Here is a 19315-nt window from a genome sequence, read left to right as displayed (position 1 = left end):
ACAGAGTCTTCCTTTTTTCGTTTTTGTCCTCTTCTCAATCATCTTGGGATCTGCACTAGTAGAGATTTAAAAAAAAAAAAAAAAAGCACCCACTTTCCAGTAGCTTTCCTGTGCATGGCCAGAGTCCAGGCTTCTGAGAATTTCAATTTAATCTGTTTCAGGGACAAAAGATCATTATAAACTAATTAGCACTTCATTGCTGCTTCTGGTGTTTTAATATGTTCAGTGCTTCACTAATGGGAAGAAATATAAAAACCCTAAACAAGTAAACAAACAAAATTCCCTACCAGACCTACTGATGGTGAGCCGTAGGGTGAAATGAAGATAAGTCCTCTCACGTTCACATTATTTTAACCAGTGCACTCCTAGGCCCCCAAACTATCGTTGCAGCATCTCAAACTTCCCCTGGGAGACCCCTTCCCTCATCTTTCTCCCTGTCTTGTCTGGCAGGCCACCCTCTTTCTCTCCTTGTCTGGCATCTGTTTTAAAATCCCCCATTTTTGTGCTCAACCTCATACCCCCCTGTAATCCTGCTGCCTTGCTCAGACAAGAGCAGAAAGACCTGGATTCAAATCCCACCTCCCCTACTACTTGCTGTATGACCTGAGGCAAGTCCCTTCCCTTCCCTGAGTCTCAGTTTCTCCGTCTGTTAAATGGGGATATTATCACCATGTTCAGAGCTGTTTTGAGGGTGGTGATTTCTACCATTGCTATTCCCCCTCCTCTCCCCCTCCCTCCCCTCCCCCCCCCTTTTTTTTTTGCGGTATGCGGGCCTCTGACTCTTGTGGCCTCTCCCGTTGCGGAGCACAGGCTCCGGACGTGCAGGCTCAGCGGCCACGGCTCACGGGCCCAGCCGCTCCGCGGCACGTGGGATCTTCCGGGACCGGGGCATGAACCCGTGTCCCCTGCATCGGCAGGCGGACTCTCAACCACTGCGCCACCAGGGAAGCCCCCCCCCCCCCGCTTTTGTTGTTGTTATTGTTGCTAACATGAAAGCCTTTGTTTTTAATTTGGTTGATACACATTTGACAAAATATTTTAGAATAAAATAATCCATGAACAGGCACAAGGTATTTACAGTAACAACTGTGAAAAACATAAAACTGATGTATTCTTAAACAGTAAAGTCTATTTATAAATTTTTTTGTCGTGAATCCGGAAGACTTTCAGTTCTGCTCATTACCCTGGTCTGAAGCCCCGACAGATGGTGTGTAAGGCCCAGGAGTAGGAGGTGCAACTCTAACACATTTGGCAAGTAAGGACCATCTGTTGGTTTGAGCTCACGGGGAAGTGAAGGGCCAGATCTTGGGGTTAGGTGCCCTTTCTCCTCCCCCTGCTTTCCCTCCTCCCCCTCCCCCTCCCCCCCTAGGGAGCGTTTACTGGGCTCTTGCTATATGCTGGTTGCTGTGCTCACTGTTTCTTGGGCTTTAGCTCATTCCCCACAGCACTGAGTATATTTCTGGGCACACACACAGTAGGTTTTCAATAAATGTACCTCCATCTTGTGCCCCAATGGCCTCTTTTTTTGTGGCAAGCATTAGAACCCAACTTAGGCAGAAAGGGGAGGTTACGAGCGGGTCCTGGGGTCTCGGGTCACCGCACTGCGGGGAGAGCAGCCCAGCCCACCCTCAGCGTTTGCTCTCAGCTCGCCTCTGCTGTTGCTGTCTCTCTGCAGAGCTGGATTTCGTCACTCAGTGGGGACTCGGCCACTGACAGTCCCCAGATTTCACACCAGAGAGAGGGAGTCTCTTGCCCCAGCTCTGGTGGGACAAGCCCAGCCCTGTCCCTCTGGCTCTCAGGTCAGCTGAGCTGACAGTGGCCGGGAAGCAGGGGACACGGTGTAGTCCTGACTGCTGGAGGGCCGTTCCCAGAGAATCCAGAGCTCTGTGAGCCTGTCCCCTGGGGCCTTCAGGTGGTGACAGGCTCCTCCATGTCACTTGGGCCTTTACCTGGCCCTGCTTCAGAATCAAATGGCCAATAGTGGCCTCACTGCCCTCAGAGCCTGTTGGGATTGGGCCTGGGCCTGGCCTGGAGGCCACAGAGCGGGAGCCCTCTCAGCTGGACACCTGCCTCGATGGGTAATATCAGAGCCAAGAGCCAGGTGAAGACTGAGCCCTACTGGAGACGGTCCTCAGGCCCGCCTGGACCCCAGGCCCACCTGGAGAGTACACCAGCTCCATGGACCTCACGCAGCCTGCTTGGGTGGGGCTTGTGCGGGGCTGTGACAAGAGGACCGAGGACTGTTCTGTGGCTGACTCTTGCAGGAGAGCTGTAGGTGCGCCTCAACACCCAGTTCAACAGTAATCATAGTCCTGAGCCAGGCCCTGGGCTTTCCATGTATTGTCTGACGTGTCCCCACAGCTATCCTGTGACGTAGGCACTGTTGGTATCCCTGTTGTACAGATCTGGGAACTAGCTCAAGGGGTTCAGTGATCTGCCCAAGCAATGGAGTAGTGTGCTGGGGCTGGGATTCGCATCAACCCCACACCTCAACAAAGATTCATCACAGGAGAAAAATAAAGGGCTTCATGTGGAATCCTCTCTGTGCACTCACTTTAATTCTCACAACAATCCCCTGAGGCAGACCCTGTAATTATTTCCATTTTACAGAATGGGAAGCTGAGGCCCTGAGTGGTTAAGTCACTTGCCCGTGATCACACTGCTTGCAAGTGGCAGAGCCAGGGCTCACAGGCATGTCCCTTTGACTCCAGCTTCTGTATACATAACCACTTCCCCGCCATGGTCTGCACAAAGTCTGTCTTAATAACCCTACAAAGCGGCTAATGGTCTGATTAGCAAAAATCCAGTTAGTGGATTATTAAGGTGATTTCATATTATTATTAGCATTTTGTATGAGGTAAAGTCAGCCTCATACAAAAAGTAGGTTTTCTTACCACTTAAAGGTCCTATTTTTGGAAAAATCTGACCCTGTGTTAGAGAGCAGAGGGCTATTTTTATCTGACTGGCGTGGGTCCCTTGCGGCCTCCAGAGTCTTTATGGAAGCAATTAGCGACGGCCACCCACCTGTGCCACGTCCCATTCTTCTGGCTCTGGTCACGTGCAGATCTAAAGTTACAGGAGGGCCACTGGGAAGACTGTGGACTCACCACCTTCCCTCCCTCCCTCCCCCCAGAGATTGCAGACAAATTGCCAGGCGTCTGCCCTGTCATCCACGAGAGAATATCATCGTCATTAAGGCGGGTGCCACACTTGAAATTGAATTTTCCATTTGCAGCTTCATTTTGGAGGGAATTTACTTAACGAGTTTACAGAGACCCTAGTCGTATCCTCGCTGTAATACCCTCCGGAGGTCCGCAGCTGGGCAGCCTTGCGGTGCATTGTGTTCCTGACTGACTGCTGGCTAATAATGATGTTTCTCTCGTTGTTCTAGTGCCCTGGAGGCAGCAGTTTCTCTTGGGGGCGAAGACCTGACCCCATTCTATGGTCTGGTGTCTGGTGGCAGGGAAGGAAAATTCTACAGGGTAACTACTATCCTCAGAGTAAACACTTCCTGGTAGCATCTAGTTAAGTCTGTAAAACAGATGTGCCCGGGGTTAACCTTCTTGCTTTTTGCCAAAGCTGTTTTCCCCACTGAGCTTAAAATGTACTTTCTAGAAAATGTCCTTGAAGTCTAAATGGCTGCTTCAGACTTAAGCCAAAAATGCATGTTGTGTTTCCGCTTCATTTCCACATAGGAGCTGGAAGACTATTTTTACTATTCTCAGCTCCGTAGTCAAGGTATTGATACAATGGAGACCAGAAAGGTGTCGGAACACATCTGCCTGTCGGAGCTTCCTTTTGTCATGAGAGCAATTGGCTTTTACCCATCGGAAGAGAAGGTAGGTAGAATGAAAACAAGAACAGCCGTGCGATGTGTTATTTATAAAAACGACCTCGGGGAGCAATCATTATAGGTCAAAGTAAAAATTTAACACTATTCTTACATAAATGGATCAGAAAGGAGGTCCTGGGCATAGCAGATGCACTGCTTGGAAACAGACTTGCCATAAAGATATTCTTGTAAGGCGGATTCCTTACCAGAGTTTGATTCCTTACCAGAGTTTGATTCCATGGGCTTTGGAATTAGACAGAAGGCCCCTAACTGCATGAGGACCAGCCTCATCCAGTTCAAAGAGTTGATGCCCGCACAGCACTTGGCACAGAGTAGGCTACGTAGGAAGAGCTCAGTAAATGTTTGCTGTTGTGATCCTTTCCCTGTAGTTGCCATTCACCTGGCCTGTGTGAATGGGCTGCTCCTGCGAGGTGGGTGCTCATCCCGGGCTGCAGATGGAGCTCAGGGGATGCAGCTGCTCCTCAGAGCCTCGTAGCACACCCCAGCTGTAAGGGGCTCCCAACAGGGACCAGAGGAAATGGTCCTCGTGGAAACTGTGGCTTAAAATGCAACTGATTGGGTTCTCTTACTGGAAATGCTAACACATTCTCATTGTAGAAAGTTTGGAAAAGATACACAAGTGGAATGAAGAAAATAATTACCTATAATCCCAGTACACAGAGACAACAGTTATTGGTATCTTCCTGGATTGATTTATATATAATGTGTATATATATATATATATATATATATACACACACACACATAAATAATTTTAAAAAAACTAATGGGTACCATATTGAATATATATTTTTATCCTATATTTTCCCTTGATATTATGTAATATGCATTTCCCATTTCATTAACAATTCTCTGAAAACTTGATTTATAAAGGATATAGCTTAATTTTAAAACTTTGTCTGATTTAGAAAATAGACCTGTAAAGAAGAAAATAGAAATGACTCAGAGGTAATCATTATTAACATTTTGGTGGACTTCCTTCTATTGTTTTATGTTTAGATATAGATAAACAAAGAATTGTCATTATATGGTGTATATAGGTATATATGTCAACATTTTGCAGAGTACGTTTTTATGTATATGTATACGTGTATAGCAACATTCTCAGTAACTGTTGTTTTGTGAGCATGTGGTGAAAATTCCTCGATAATATGCTTTTTACCCCGGGCTTTATTAAGATATAATTGACATATAACATTGTGTGCATTTAAGATATTCAATATAGTGATTTTATATACATATAGATTAAAAAATTATTACCACGGTGTGGTTAGTTAACACATCCATCCCCTTGCATAGTTACAATTTTTTGTGTGTGATGAGAACTTTAAAAATCTACTATGTTTGCAACTTGCAAATATACTGTACTGTATTGTTAACTAGAGCCCCCATGCTGTACCTTACATCCCCAGGATATGTGTATCTTATAATTGGGAGTTTGTACCCTTTGACCACTTTTCACCCATTTCTCCCACTCCCCACCCCCTGCCCCTGGCAACCACCAATCTGTTTCTGTTTCTTTGAGTTTGTTTGTTTTTGTTTTTTTTTGCGGTACGCGGGCCTCTCACTGTTGTGGCCTCTCCCGTTGCGGAGCACAGGCTCCGGACACGCAGGCTCAGCGTCCATGGCTCACGGGCCCAGCCGCTCCGCGGCATGTGGGATCTTCCCGGACCGGGGCACGAACCCGTGTCCCCTGCATCGGCAGGCAGACTCTCAACCGCTGTGCCACCAGGGAAGCCCTCTTGTTTTCTTGATAAAAGCCATTCTGACAGGTGTGAGGTGATAGCTCATTGTGGTTTTGATTTGCATTTCCCTTATGGTTAGTGATGTGAGCACCTTTTCATGTACTTATTGATCATTTGAATATCTTCTTTAGAAAAATGTCTATTCAGGTCTTCTGCCCATTTTTTAAGTGGGTTATTTGGCTTTTTGCTATTAGTTGTGAGTCCCTTATATATTTTAGATATCAACCCCTTATCAGATATGTGGTTTGCAAATATTTCCTCCCATTCTGTAGGTTGCTTTTTCATTTTGTCGATCGTTTCTTTTGCTGTGCAGAAGCTTTTTTTTTTTTTTTTTTTTTTTGTGGTACGCAGGCCTCTCACTGCTGCGGCCTCTCCCGTTGCGGAGCACAGACTCCGGATGCACAGGCTCAGCGGCCATGGCCCACTGGCCCAGCCGCTCCACGGCATGTGGGATCCTCCCGGACCGGGACACGAACCTGCGTCCCCTGCATCGGCAGGCGGACTCTCAACCACTGCGCCACCAGGGAAGCCCTGTGCAGAAGCTTTTTGGTTTGCTATAGACAACATGCTTTCGAAAGGCTGTATACTCAGTTGATCCATTCCCCAGTTGACAGACACATAGGTTGTCTGAAGTATTTTGGCTGTCAGAGACATGGCTGTGATGCACATCTCTGTGTATGGTTTTTGCATACTTCTCTGATTATTTTCCTGGGTCAGAGTCCTAGAAATAGAATTACTGGGTCAGAGAATATGAACTTTAAGGCCCATTGCCAAATAGTCTTCCAGAAATGTAGCATTTTGCAGCTCACCATCAAACATACATAACTCCTGAAACCCAGCTAAGACTCAATGTTCACATTAGGTGTCCGAGCACATTTTAGTGATGTGAGCTGTGGTCCCAGTCATTTCCCTTGGCTTCAGTGGCCTACCCAGAATCACCTTTTTTTGGGTGCTCCAAGTATGACTGGAAGGTGACTTTTATTCTCCAAGTAGCATCTGGAGAAATGAGTTTTCAGAGCCCATAAACCCAGCTGAGTCTTGAATGAGTACCTTAAAAACATCAGGGGGACTTCCCTGGTGGCGCAGTGGTTAAGAAGCCACCTGCCAGTGCAGGGAACACGGGTTCGAGCTCTGGTCCGGGAAGATCCCACATGCCACAGAACAACTAAGCCCGTGCACCACAACTACTGAGCCTGTGCTCTACAGCCCACAAGCCAAAACTGCTGAGCCCCCGTACCACAACTACTGAAGGCCACGCGCTCTAGAGCCCGTGCTCTGCAACAAGAGAAGCCACAGCAATGAGAAGCCCGCGCACCACAACGAAGAGTAACCCCCGCTCGCTGCAACTAGAGAAAGCCTGCATGCAGCAGCAAAGACGCAACGCAGCCAAAAAAAAAAAAAGTCAGGGATTCTTTAAGCTCCTCAAAAGGTCTTTTGACCAGTGTTCATTTTGTAAAAGTATATGGTCAGAAACAGAAGCAACTACCCGTGAAGTTTGTGCAACCCACATAAAAGTGTTCCCTAGAGCTGTGTTTCTAAAGCATGTTCCTTAGAACATTGTTTCCCAAACTGGCAACCTGCAACAGAATTACCTGGAGCATTTATTAAAAAATCAGATTCCTGGGCCCCATCCCAGATCTAGCCAATCAGAATCTCAGTGTATGGGGCCTGGGAGTCTGCATTTTCCACTTTGCCCCTTACCTGGTAGTCCAGCCGGTAAGAGGCCCTCCTCCACAGTGCCGCACAGACTCAGTTGCTACCTGCAGTGTCTAAGGATCATATTCATATGAAACTCACCAAAATGCCATCATGGGGGCTTCCCTGGTGGCGCAGTGGTTGAGAGTCTGCCTGCCGATGTAGGGGACACGGGTTCGTGCCCCGGTCCGGGAAGATCCCACGTGCCGTGGAGCGGCTGGGCCCGTGAGCCGTGGCCGCTGAGCCTGCGCGTCCGGAGCCTGTGCTCCGCAACAGGAGAGGCCACAACGGTGAGAGGCCCGCGTACCGCAAAAAAAAAAAAAAAAAAAAAATGCCATCATGAGCCATATGTCTCACATTTCCTGTAAGCACTCAGGAGCCTCTCTCTGATGGCTGCAGATCCAAGCCTTCCTACTAGGGAAGCAGCACTGGGTAGCGGCTGGGAGCACAGGCTCCTGGGTCAGGTGGCTCTGGGTTTGACTCCTGACTATAACCACTCGCCAGCTGTGAGACTTGGTCAAGTTTCTGAACCTCTCTAAGCCTCAGTTTCCTCATCTGTAGAATGGGGCTAATAGTAGTACCCAGCCCCTGGAATTATTCTGACGATTAAATGAGTATCTGTTTAGTACAGTACAGGGCACATGTTAAATGTTTGAAAAAACACCATCCAGTATTATTACCTCCACCATCCATCCTATCCTCGTCTCTGGATGTGTGATTATAAAAGGCCTTTAGATGAATGTCTCTCTGACCCTGTGGATCTTTGTTTACAATACCTTCTCTAAAATCAGTTTTTTATTTTCTTGATTTGTCTGGTAAAGAGACTTTATGTAAATGGCCGAAAGTCATCAAACTGATGGCAGCCTTCTCACTCAGGATTCTTGATTTTAAACCCCGGGCCCGTGTAAATGTGTCCTCTGCAGTCCTGCTTTGTCGATAAGGGAATTCTGGGTGTTTATCTTTTGTGACTGTCACCCACCTGCCACACGAATCGCTGAAGGAGGAGGGTGGCGCAGAGTGGCTGTGGTTTTTCTGCTTCCTCTAGAAGTAAGAAGTGTGATTACCAAAGGCTCACTCCGTTGTCCTGTCATTGGCCAAAAATAATAAAGCTTAACAACCTATCGAAATCTTGCTGATGAGTCAAAAGTACCCAGAGGGACTTCCCTGGCGGTCCAGTGGTTAGGTCTCGCTGCTTTCACTGCCAAGGGCCCCGGTTCAATCCCTGGCTGGGGAACTAAGTTCCCACAAGCCACGCAGCGTGGCAAAAAAAAAAAGTACCCAGAAAAAAAGGTTAGTCTGCAACAAATGTTATAAAGTGACATGGAATATTATTTTACCCACGTTAAAATGGTCATTGCAAGGTTGTCACTGACTGTTGTGTCACTGACTGTTGTGTCCCCTCCCACATCAGCTGTTAAAAAGGGGCTTCAGTGCCCCACTCAGTGTCTCCGTAAGTCCCCTGGAGTCCAGGGTTTTTAATCCACTTAAAAAATAAATTTACTCTTTGGAGATGTTTTCTGAAGGCCCCCGATCCTGATGTGGCCACATCTGAGTGCAAACACTGTTCGCTGATGAATTAGTTTATATCTGAAGCTCCGAGGGGAGAACTTTTTGATCTCTAGTTTCCATCAGATTTATAGCGATTTTAATAAAAATGTTTTCGGGGCTTTGAAACTTTTAAACCCAGGCTTCGTCATGGTTAATGAAACATTTCCTCTTAAGATGCAGCTGTTCCCCCTCCCCCGAGAAGTGGCATGAAGAAGTATGTGCCGCTGATAAGAGTATTTTCACACTTGGTTACTTGAAAGACTTAGAAACACAGACTCAAGCCAGCCCCCCAAGGCTCTACATTATTTATATTTTTTCTTACGTCATTTTAACTGCCTTGGGGATTTGAATCTAGTCAGTGTGGTAGATTGAAGCCAAATTATACAAGAATGTAACCCTCCCCAAAGAATCCCTAACCATTCCCATCTTCTGCAGAACACAGCCAAAGAGGTGAGGTGGGCTGCTCTTACAAATCTTCATTTTTTTTAAAAAGAAAGATCTGCAATGTTTATAATGTTATAAACCCTAAGTTTGGGTTCCTAAGTTAGGGCTCTTCACAGTTTGTATAGCTGATTTCACATATGAGAAAGTGTCATCTTCCAGCTCTACAGATATATTTTCCCCCCCGGGACTTTGGAATATCGTGTTGGGGGCCTGTGCGTCACGTGTGTCCCCTGGTCACTTGTGGCTATGTTTCTATTTAGCTTGCAGAGCGTTATAGATTCTTGATAGGTTTTTGCAATGAATTAACAGCAGTTCGACCACTTAGTTCTATAAACTGAGGCCAATCCTGGCAGAGAGGTGTGTGCCCAGCAAGAGCTCACATCGTGGAGGCTCAGCAGATCTTGGTCGGACGAGTACACGAATGAACGATATGCTCACCAGTCATGTTTGACTGCAAAAACAATAAGGAAGACAGAATCCCTGACATTATTTTTGTTTGATCTCAGAGTAAGGAATAGTAGCCCTAACTATTTGGTATACTCAGCAGCTTTAGCCTCGTTTAGGAGGGTTTGGAGAGGAAATAATCACTTAACTTCTTAAACGTGCTTACCTTTGGACCCAGCAATTCTGCTTTTAGGAGTATATCCCGCAGGAAAACTCAGGCAAGTGTAACAGTGATGTACTGCGGGATAGTTTGTAATAGTGAAAAATTAAAACGACCTTAAGGTCCGTTGATAGGAGATGGGGTGAATCAAGTAAGGCACACCTACACTCAGTAGTTATTAAACAGTGAAATGGACCGATGATTCTTTTCTTTCTGTTCTCTTCTTTTTTTTATTTTTTAATTTTATTTATTTGGCTGCCTCAGGTCTTAGCTGCAGTGCACGGGCTCTTTGTTGTCGTGCGCGGGCTTCTCTCTAGCTGTGGCACGCAGGCTCCAGAGCGCGTGGGCTCAGTAGTTGCGGCGCATGGACTTAGCTGTCCCGTAGCATGTGGGATCTTAGTTCCCCGACCAGGGATCGAACCCACGTCCCCTGTATTGGAAGCGGACTCTTAACCACTGGACCATCAGGGAAGTCCCTGACCTATGATTCTTGACTCAGAAAGAATGTGCTGGTTTTGTTGTTAAAGGACAAAAGGAAAGTTGCAAAACAGTATGTAAAGCATGACCTCATTTCATTAACAATAATATATAGATCTCATATATGCCTAGCAAAACTGAAAGAACTTCTTCCAAACCTTTAACGACACTGACCTCTGAGGCACGGGATCCGTGAGAGCTTTTACTCTCTACTTTCTACATATCACCCCCGTCAGCTGGGGCCTCTGGTACCAGCTGGAACCCAGCCCTGGCTCCCACCCACAGTCTGAGTTCGGGGCTGCCCTGGGGGCTCGCACTCTCCTGGCCTCGGGGCTCCCCCGTGTGCGTGTGCACACTCCAGGTCATTCCAGACGTGACGCTCAGCATCTTCCTCCTTTTCCACAAAAACAGAAAGCCCATCCACACAAGACAACTTCCCTGGAACACTGGGAATCACCAGAAGGATTCACGCATAACCGCATTCCGCAGCGGTTTACCTAAAACTCCTCATTAGATCTTCTCCCCCGTGCCGATGACCACCCCCAGGGGGGCTTCCTTGCTGGTCTTGACCCCCCACCGAGCTCTGCTCCCCCTCTTCCTTCCCTGTGGAGCACCCCCTCCCGTCCCTCTGCTGGCCGTGCCAGTTCAGCTCTTGGCTTCTATTTCCAAATCTGCAGTATAAGCCCATCTCTAGGGTTTACAAATGAAAAAACTTCCCATTTAGTCGCATCCACTCTTCTTAGAAGACCATCGTGGCTGTAAATTGCCGGGGAGAGGGGAGGCTCATACATACATTTCTGTAGAATTTAATTTTTCTTAACTACAAGCAGTAGCTTGTATTGCTTTTGTATTCAGAACAAAACCCAGAAAGATAAACGAACAAATCCTCCCCCAGCCTTGTGTACTAATCTTTGTGGCTAAACTGCAGTCCCAGCTGGGATGGAGGGAGCGTAGCCAGGTGGCACAGCTGCCCACCGTAGGAGGAGGAGAAATTTGAGCCAACGGTCATGGGCACAGTTTCCGCTCTGATGAAGACCCCAGGGGAATTGGGAAATTTGCACTTTGAAGAAAGGTCCTCAGTGGGTTGGATTTGTTCTGAAGCATAAATATCACGAGGTGTTTCCAACCTGAAAGTGAGAGAAATGGCCCACTGCCGTCGGGAGGCCTTCCTGGTCCACTGAGAACCCTACTCCAGGGAGCACTGCTGTTGTCACCCTTACAGCATCTAAAGAAAGAAATACTAAAATGCTGTGCGGCCACTAAAAAAGAATGCAGCTGACGATATCAATAACACCAACAGCGGCAACAGCAGACCAGCCCTTCTCGCTGGAGCGCTCGCTGAGAGCCAAGGACCGTGCCAGACCCCCTGGCGTTTAGTCCTCACGGCAAGAAGATGCTTTTATCATCTCCATTTTACCAACCAGGACAGTGAGGCTTAGGGGGATGAGGAAGCGTGCACGGCCACTCGGGGCCGCGGTCTGTACCCCAGCTGGCTGGTCTTAGTGCAAACAAAAGTCAGGACATCAAACACTGGCTATTGCTGAGGGATGGGGAATGGTAGAGCACTTTACTTCTATTCTTTACATCTCCAGTGTTTGCATTTTTTATAACAAGCACATATTTATCTTTACTGGTTTTATGATGGTAAAAGAATAGATCGTAGTCATGGTGAAAATTACATTTTTAAAAACTGATGGCATTTGCTTTGTTACGTGCCTTTGCCATTGCTTCACCTCTGTATTATATTTCTTTTTTTTTTTGGCCTCACCGTGAATCATGTGGGATCTTAGTTCCCCAACCAAGGATCAAACCTGCACCCCCTGCATTAGAGGTGCGGAGTCTTAACCGCCGGACCGCCAAGGAAGTCCCTATTTTTCTTCCTTTTGTTATTATTATTATTATTTTTGGCCACGCCTCATGGCTTGCGGGATCTCCCCTGACCAAGGCAGTGAAAACGCAGAATCCTAGCCACTAGACCACCGGGGAACTCCCTATTTTTTTTCCTTTTAATCAACTTTATTGAGATATATCACATATCATACAATTTACCTATTTAAAGTGAGTCAATGGCTTTTAGTATGTTCACAGGGTTGTGCAACCATCACCACTATCGAATCCTAGAACATGTTTATCACCCTAAAAAGAAACCCTGTACCCATTAGCCGTCACTTCCCATCCCCCCTCCTCAGCCCCTGGCATCCACTAGTCTACTTCCCATCTCCGGATTTGCCTCTTCTGGACATTTCATATAGATGGAATCATGTGATGTGCGACTGTTTGTGTCTGCCTTCTTTCACTGTTTTCAAGGTGCATCCATGTTGTAGCATAATCAGTACTTCACTCCTTTTTCTAGAGGAGTAAAGAAAAGAGAAGCCACTGCGGTGGCTTCTCTTGTTGAGGAGCTCGGGCTCTAGGCGCATGGGCTTCAGTAGTTGTGGCTCGCGGGCTCCAGAACGCAGGCTCAGTAGTTGTGGCACACGGGCTTAGCTGTTCCGCGGCATGTGGGATCTTCCTGGACCAGGGCTCGAACCCATGTCCCCTGCATTGGCAGGCGGCTTCTTAACCACTGCGCCACGAGGGAATTCTGTCATTCAGATTTTAAAACCTTTAAAAACATTCACCTGGGGTGGGGAAGAATCCCCGGAAGTGCTTGCAGCCTGGGCCCCATGAGGGGCTGGGCAGAGGTCACCATAAAAGGCGCTGGGAATGGTGGTGGTGTCATCTCTGAGTCTCCCCCCGGCCGGCAGACAGCGGGGAGAGAGCGCTGTGGCCCAGCACCAATGGCTGGCCCTCTCCTGGGTCGGCGTCCAGTGGGCAGGACCTGACGGGAGGCAGCTGTTGCGCAGGTAGTTACCAGAGAGGGGGGCAGTTGTGAGTGACAGAGTGATGCGCCAACAGCAGGGGCATCTCCAGCCCTGAAAGCTGCTGCCCAGACCCTCCTTCCCTGCACCAGGTCAGTGCGAAACGCCACCGCGATGGGCCACACGGAGGGCGTGTGAGGCGAAGAGGATGCTGTGAGGAGAGACTGTCTCCTCATTTGCCAGGGACGGTCTAGAGAGCACTAGGTGTGTCTAAGGAGGAGGGAGAGTCCTTCCAGCCTGCGAGTCTATGAAACTATCACAGAAGAAACCGACCCGCACCAGGAGCCCGTTTATAAAGACGAGGAATGGCGCCAGTTCAAGTGTATCATGTTCCTCTCCGTTGAACAGGGAGGTTATAAAACTTAATTATAAGACACAATTGTAAGGCCATCAGTGGCTTCCTGTGGCTGACAACAGGATCGCAAACCCAAAGGCCTATGGGGAGAATGACAGTGGCAGGAGTAAAGCAGTCCTGGGCCAGGGGACCCCGGCCCTCCAAGGACAGGCCACCCTCACGTCTCGGGGCCCAGGCAATGGTACCAGCAGAGGTCCAGGGGCCGACTGTGTAAATGTTTAAAAGTTATAAATCAGGAATTCCCTGGTGGTCCAGTGGTTAGGGCTCTGCGCTTTCACTGCCGAGGGCCCAGGTTCAGTCCCTGGTTGGGGACCTAGGATCCTACAAGTTGCATGGCGCGTGGCCAAAAAAAAAAAGTTATAACTCAAATGACAAGCTGTTGAATAGATAGTCGACCTCGACAGTTCTACCTTTTTAAAAAATTTTTAATTAATTAATTAATTCATTTTTGGCTGTGTTGGGTCTCGTTGTTGTGCACAAGCTTTCTCTAGTTGTGGCGAGCGGGGGCTACTCTTCGTTGCGGTTCACAGGCTTCTTGCTGCGGTGGCTTCTCTTGTTGCAGAGCACGGGCTCTACGCGTGCGCGGGCTTCAGTAGTTGTGGCTCGCGGGCTCAGTAGTTGTGGCTCACAGGCTCTAGAGCGCAGGCTCGGTAGTTGTGGCGCCCAGGCTTAGTTGCTTCGCGGAATGTGGGATCTTCCCGGACCAGGGCTTGAACCCGTGTCCCCTGCCTTGGCAGGAGGATTCCTAACCACTGCGCCACCAGGGAAGCCCCCCTTTTTTGAGTTTTAAGAGAACTTCTTCCATGGCCTCATTGTGCCCACGGTGTTTCATTCATTCAGTAAACGTTTCTCTGGGCCCCCACAATGTGCCGAGCTCTGAGAAAGGCTGCTGTGGAAATAGAGATGAACACTATTGCTACAGCTTAATGGAGGAGACAAATGTGGGCCTGAAGAATTAGAATATGCCTCACAGCTGCCACCCACCATTGCTCTGTGATGAAAATCACAAGCCGGGTGCTGATTCTTTTTGGCATGAGCATCACCTCCGCTAGCCGCTGTGGTGTAAGAGCTGGTTCTCAAAGCTGTGGCCCCCAGACCAGCAGTCTGTGTATTTTTTTTTTTTTTTTTTGCGTTATGTGGGCCTCTCACTGCTGTGGCCTCTCCCGTTGCGGAGCACAGGCTCCGGACGCACAGGCTCAGTGGCCATGGCTCACGGGCCCAGCCGCTCCGCGGCATGTGGGATCTTCCCGGACCGGGGCACGAACCCGCGTCCCCTGCATCGGCAGGCGGACTCCCAACCACTGCGCCACCAGGGAAGCCCCAGCAGTCTGTGTTTTAAGGGGCCCTCCTGCTCATGTTGATGCCTGATAAAGTTTGAGATCCCCTGCCTTAAAGCCATACTTCTCAACCTTGGCCACACATTCATATCCCCTGGGGAGCTCTTAAAAACTATGACTGCTTATACTCCACCCCAGAACAATTAAATCAGGATCTCTGGGAATGGGGCTGAGGCCTTAGAATGTTTAAAGCTCCCTGGGTGAATCAAATGAACCACTGCCTTAGTGGATGACAGGCCGGCGTGAGAATGCCAATAAGAGGCCGGGCTGAGCCAGCCAGAGCGCTCTGGGCGACCGCGGGGCCTGGGAGGGCTCTGGGCATTCCATTTGGGCTCCGAGGTTCCTCTCCCAAGCACGAACCTCGTTTAGGTACGTAGCAGCACCTGCCTCTTCAACTAACCCAGAGTAGGCTCGGGAAAGAAACGTCATGATGCTGAAGCTGCCAGCTCCCTGCCTGTTGAGCAGTGATCTTTGGTCAGTCATTTGGGGAAAGAGAGTAAGAGGTGAGTCACCTACAGAGTGGTTTGTGCCAAGAATGTTCCCTGAGATCTTTGGAACGCTCCGGGTGTGAGTAACTCCAGGCACGTTTGGATTCCTTCTTTGGCCTCTTTGGGTTAGTCTCCTATTTCTGAATTGAGTTTGAATCGTATATTACGTTTGTAAAGTACACGTGTCATTTACGTTATAATTTATGTATTTATAAATTATAATTTATGTTATAATTACATGCATTGTAATTAGCAAGGTCATAGGAAGTATAAGAATCACAAGAACAATTACTGCCGGTTGAGTGCTGACTGTGTTAGGCACTGTGTCAGCACTTTAGGTACATTGTCACAGTAAGCCTCAGATCAGCCCACTGCAAATGGTTTACCATATTACTCCCTTTTTCAAGACAGGAAACTGAGGGTAAGGAATGTTAAGTTACTAACCCAAAGTCATATAGAAAATGGCAGAACCAGGCTTTGAACCTAGGTCTGCCATCAAAGATCATAGTGTTAGCCCCAGTCTCCTTTGGCTCATAGTAAGTGGTAGCACATGCATATACTAATAGTATTAAAATCATATAGTAGAATCTGTAAGTAATATATGCTACTGGATAGTTTTATTTATACACAAAATTGTACATAATTTAACATGCAGTTGTACATAATATAAACTCAACAAATGCTGTATATGAAAATGTTACCAATTAGAACTACTTGCATAGTACCAATTATGGTTCGTTTGTATCCATAACCAATGATGTTATATCTAAAGACCATTCCTGGAATGTTGCATTGAAGATATATGGCTTCTTTGAAAATATTAGGCGATTACTAAGATACAGTGTAAAAAGGGGAAAAGCAGGATACAAAAAAGGATATATACACGTACCAGTTTTGCAAAAAAAAATAGACACATGTGTTTTATATGCATGGGAAAAAGTGGAAGGAAAGTACCCCAGATCTTTCACAGAAATGATGGCTGGACTGCAAGAGGTTTGTATTTTCTTCTTGATACTTGGGGCAAGACCAAGACACTATGATGTTCCAGACAGGCTGATATTTGGCATTGCTTCAAACTGGTGCTCTTTCTATTTTTGTTCTACATTTATTTAGTGGACAGGGAGAAATTGGCTATCTACTGATAAATATTGTGTACAAATATAGATTCTCTTTCTGATTCATTCCTACAGACCAAAAAAGTTCAGGTTCTGGGGGAAAAAAATTATTTCCCACTTTTCTGTGGCTCTTATTCTCTCTCTCTCTCTCTCTCTCTGTAAAATTCAAAACCCTGCAATTTGGAGGGACACATATTAGTTTCAAATGTAGACACTAAAATAAATTACTCATTTCTAGCCCTTTGTCAGGCACAGTTCAGGTTTCTGAATTTTAGCCGGCTGCAGTGTGCGTGGTACAAAAATAGTGCACAGAGAAGGCTGATGGGAGTGGGGAGTGGTTTCGTTTGTTTCTGTGTTCTATTTCTCTCCTCCTTGCATTTTGCCAGTTACGCAAGGAGCCCTGTGTGGAGACCTGCATTAACTGGCACCACATTTCCATTTGAATCCGCAGACATGTCAGCACTCTGCTCATTCTAGGAAATTTGGAAAATACGCAAAGAATGACTTTCCAAATCAGAAAGCAGCCCTCACAGAATGAGTTGGGAATTGTTCCCTTTTCTTATGTTTTTGGGAGAGTTTGTGGGGGATTGGTATTCTTTAAATATTTGGTAGAATTCACCAATGAAGCCATTTGGTCCTTGGTTTTTCTTTGCGGAAGCTGTAAAGTTACTAATTCAATCTATTTACTTGTTATAGGTCTGTTTAGATTTTCTCTTTCTTCTTGAGTCAGTTTTGGTCATTTGTATCTTTCTAGGAATTTGTCCATTTCACCTAAGTTATCTGATTTGTTGGCATATTATTGCTCATACTCTTTTTAATCTCTGTAAGATTGGTACTGGTATTCCCTCTTTCATTCCTGATTTTAATAATTTGAATCTTTTCTCTTCTTTTTCTTGGTTAGTCTCGCTTAAGACTTGCCAACTGTGTTGATATTTTCAATGAATGATGGCTTCTTAGGTCTTCATTTTAAAATTATATCACATAAGTTGTATGTATGTTACATAGAATCTTTTGAGTATATAAAACATTGCAGGATAAAGATGGAAAAGAAAGAAAGGAAAAAAGAATCATGGTGCAGTTAGTTGCCTTAAGAAACTTACCACAGCCTTAGGTCCTGTATTTGAGTTTCACACTGAATTATTTGCTTGTTCATCTAAACTAATTTCTAAATTCTTCAGGATTCCATCTTTTAAATGAAACTAATATCTTCTTCACAAAGCAAGGATGTAGTAGATACACTGTGAGATACTTAGGTGAAAAGTGAAGAAATGAAACACTGTTCATGCCAATGCTAATAGTATTGACCAGTTGGACAGTGGATCAAAGCTGCTGTAAAATTTAGTACCACAAAGTGGGTGGCTTCACACAACAGGAATTTATTCTCTCATGGAATTCTGAAATCAAGGTGTCAGCAGGGTCATGCTCTCTATGAAACATGTAGGGGATAATGTGTGTCCTCGCCTCTTCTAGCTTCTGCAGTTACCATCAATCCTTGATGTTCCTTGGCTTAAGATGTATCCCTCCAACCACTGCCTCGGCCATCACATGTCCATCTTGGCCCTGAGTGTCTCTTTCCTCTTTTTATGAGGACACCAGTCATATTGTATGGAAGGCCCACCCTCCTCCAGTACAACCTCATCTTAACTAATGACATCTGCCCTGAGGGACTGAGGGACTGGGGGTTAGGACTTCAACCTATCTTTCTTTGGAGGGGGGATACAGTCAACTAATAACATACATGTTCTAAGCTAATGGTGAACATTTGTCTGTTACTCTCCAATTCTTAGAAGTCTATCAAAGCGTCTTTTCTGCTTACCATGGTCTTTTTTTTTTTTCCCCCCTAAACCTCTTTCCTAGATTGAAGATATGTTTAACGAAATCAGATTTAGTGAGTATGTGGACACTGGAAAACTAATTGACAAAATCAACCTACCAGATTTCTTCAAAGTTTACCTTAATCACAGGCCACCCTTCGGTAACACCATGAGTGGCATCCAGCGGAGCTTTGACATTCTTGGTTTTACCAATTCAAAGGGAAAGAAAGCTATTCGAAGAGAGGATTTTCTGAAACTGCTTCAAACCAAAGGTAAATACCTAAATAGGTATATCTCGTAACACCCTTGAGCCATTCCCACTGGAGAGAACTGAGCTGGGAGACAGACCACCCCCCGGCATCTCTGATTTGACTGGACTTCAGCCGCGAGGATGCCGCTTACTGACCCACGTGGCTGGCAAACACGGGGTAAAGGGAAGGATGCTGGGAACCAGAAGGATGCAGTTTATGTTCCAGCTTCCTGGAGCTGCAAGATTCAGGGCCTTCACTCGTAAAGCAGGAATACAAGTGTCAGCCATCAACCTCACAGAGCTACTACGAGACTGCGTTGCATTTGTGAAATAAAACCACACCAAAGTAAAACTTTTCATTTTTACCTGTTCTTTTCCTCATCGTACTTTTTTAAAAAATACATTTATTTATTTATTTTTGGCTGCGTTGGGTCTTTGTTGCTGCGCTTGGGCTTTCTCTAGTTGCAGCAAGCGGGGGCTACTCTTCGTTGTGGTGCGCGGGCTTCTCTCTTCGTTGCAGTGTGTGGGCTTCTCATCGCAGTGGCTTCTCGTTGCGGAGCACGGGCTCTAGGCGTGTGGGCTTCTGTAGTTGTGGCACGCGGGCTCAGTAGTTGTGGCTTATGGCCTCTAGAGCGCAGGCTCAGTAGTTGTGGCGCACAGGCTTAGTTGCTCCGCAGCATGTGGGATCTTCCCGGATCAGGGCTCAAACCCATGTCCCCTGCATTGGCA

General features: G+C 46.7%; 1 protein-coding gene across 1 annotated transcript in view; it reads left to right on the top strand.

Moving 5' to 3' along the window:
* The window catches only part of CFAP251 (cilia and flagella associated protein 251), an 80441-nt gene that overhangs the window by 47468 nt on the left and 13658 nt on the right, over positions 1-19315 (top strand). Inside the window, exons 17-19 of the mRNA XM_022597786.2 lie at positions 3392-3482; positions 3696-3839; positions 18380-18608. Of these exons, the coding sequence (XP_022453494.2) occupies positions 3392-3482; positions 3696-3839; positions 18380-18608 (464 nt within the window). The remainder of the gene's footprint in view (positions 1-3391; positions 3483-3695; positions 3840-18379; positions 18609-19315) is intronic.

The sequence above is a fragment of the Delphinapterus leucas genome, chromosome 14 (genome assembly GCF_059928025.1).
Source record: "Delphinapterus leucas isolate spDelLeu-1000000601 "Yukka" chromosome 14, BTC_Dleu_Yukka2, whole genome shotgun sequence".
Lineage (NCBI taxonomy): Eukaryota > Metazoa > Chordata > Mammalia > Artiodactyla > Monodontidae > Delphinapterus > Delphinapterus leucas.
Note: the sequence above shows the minus strand (reverse complement) of the source record. Positions and strands in the feature narration are given on the sequence as shown.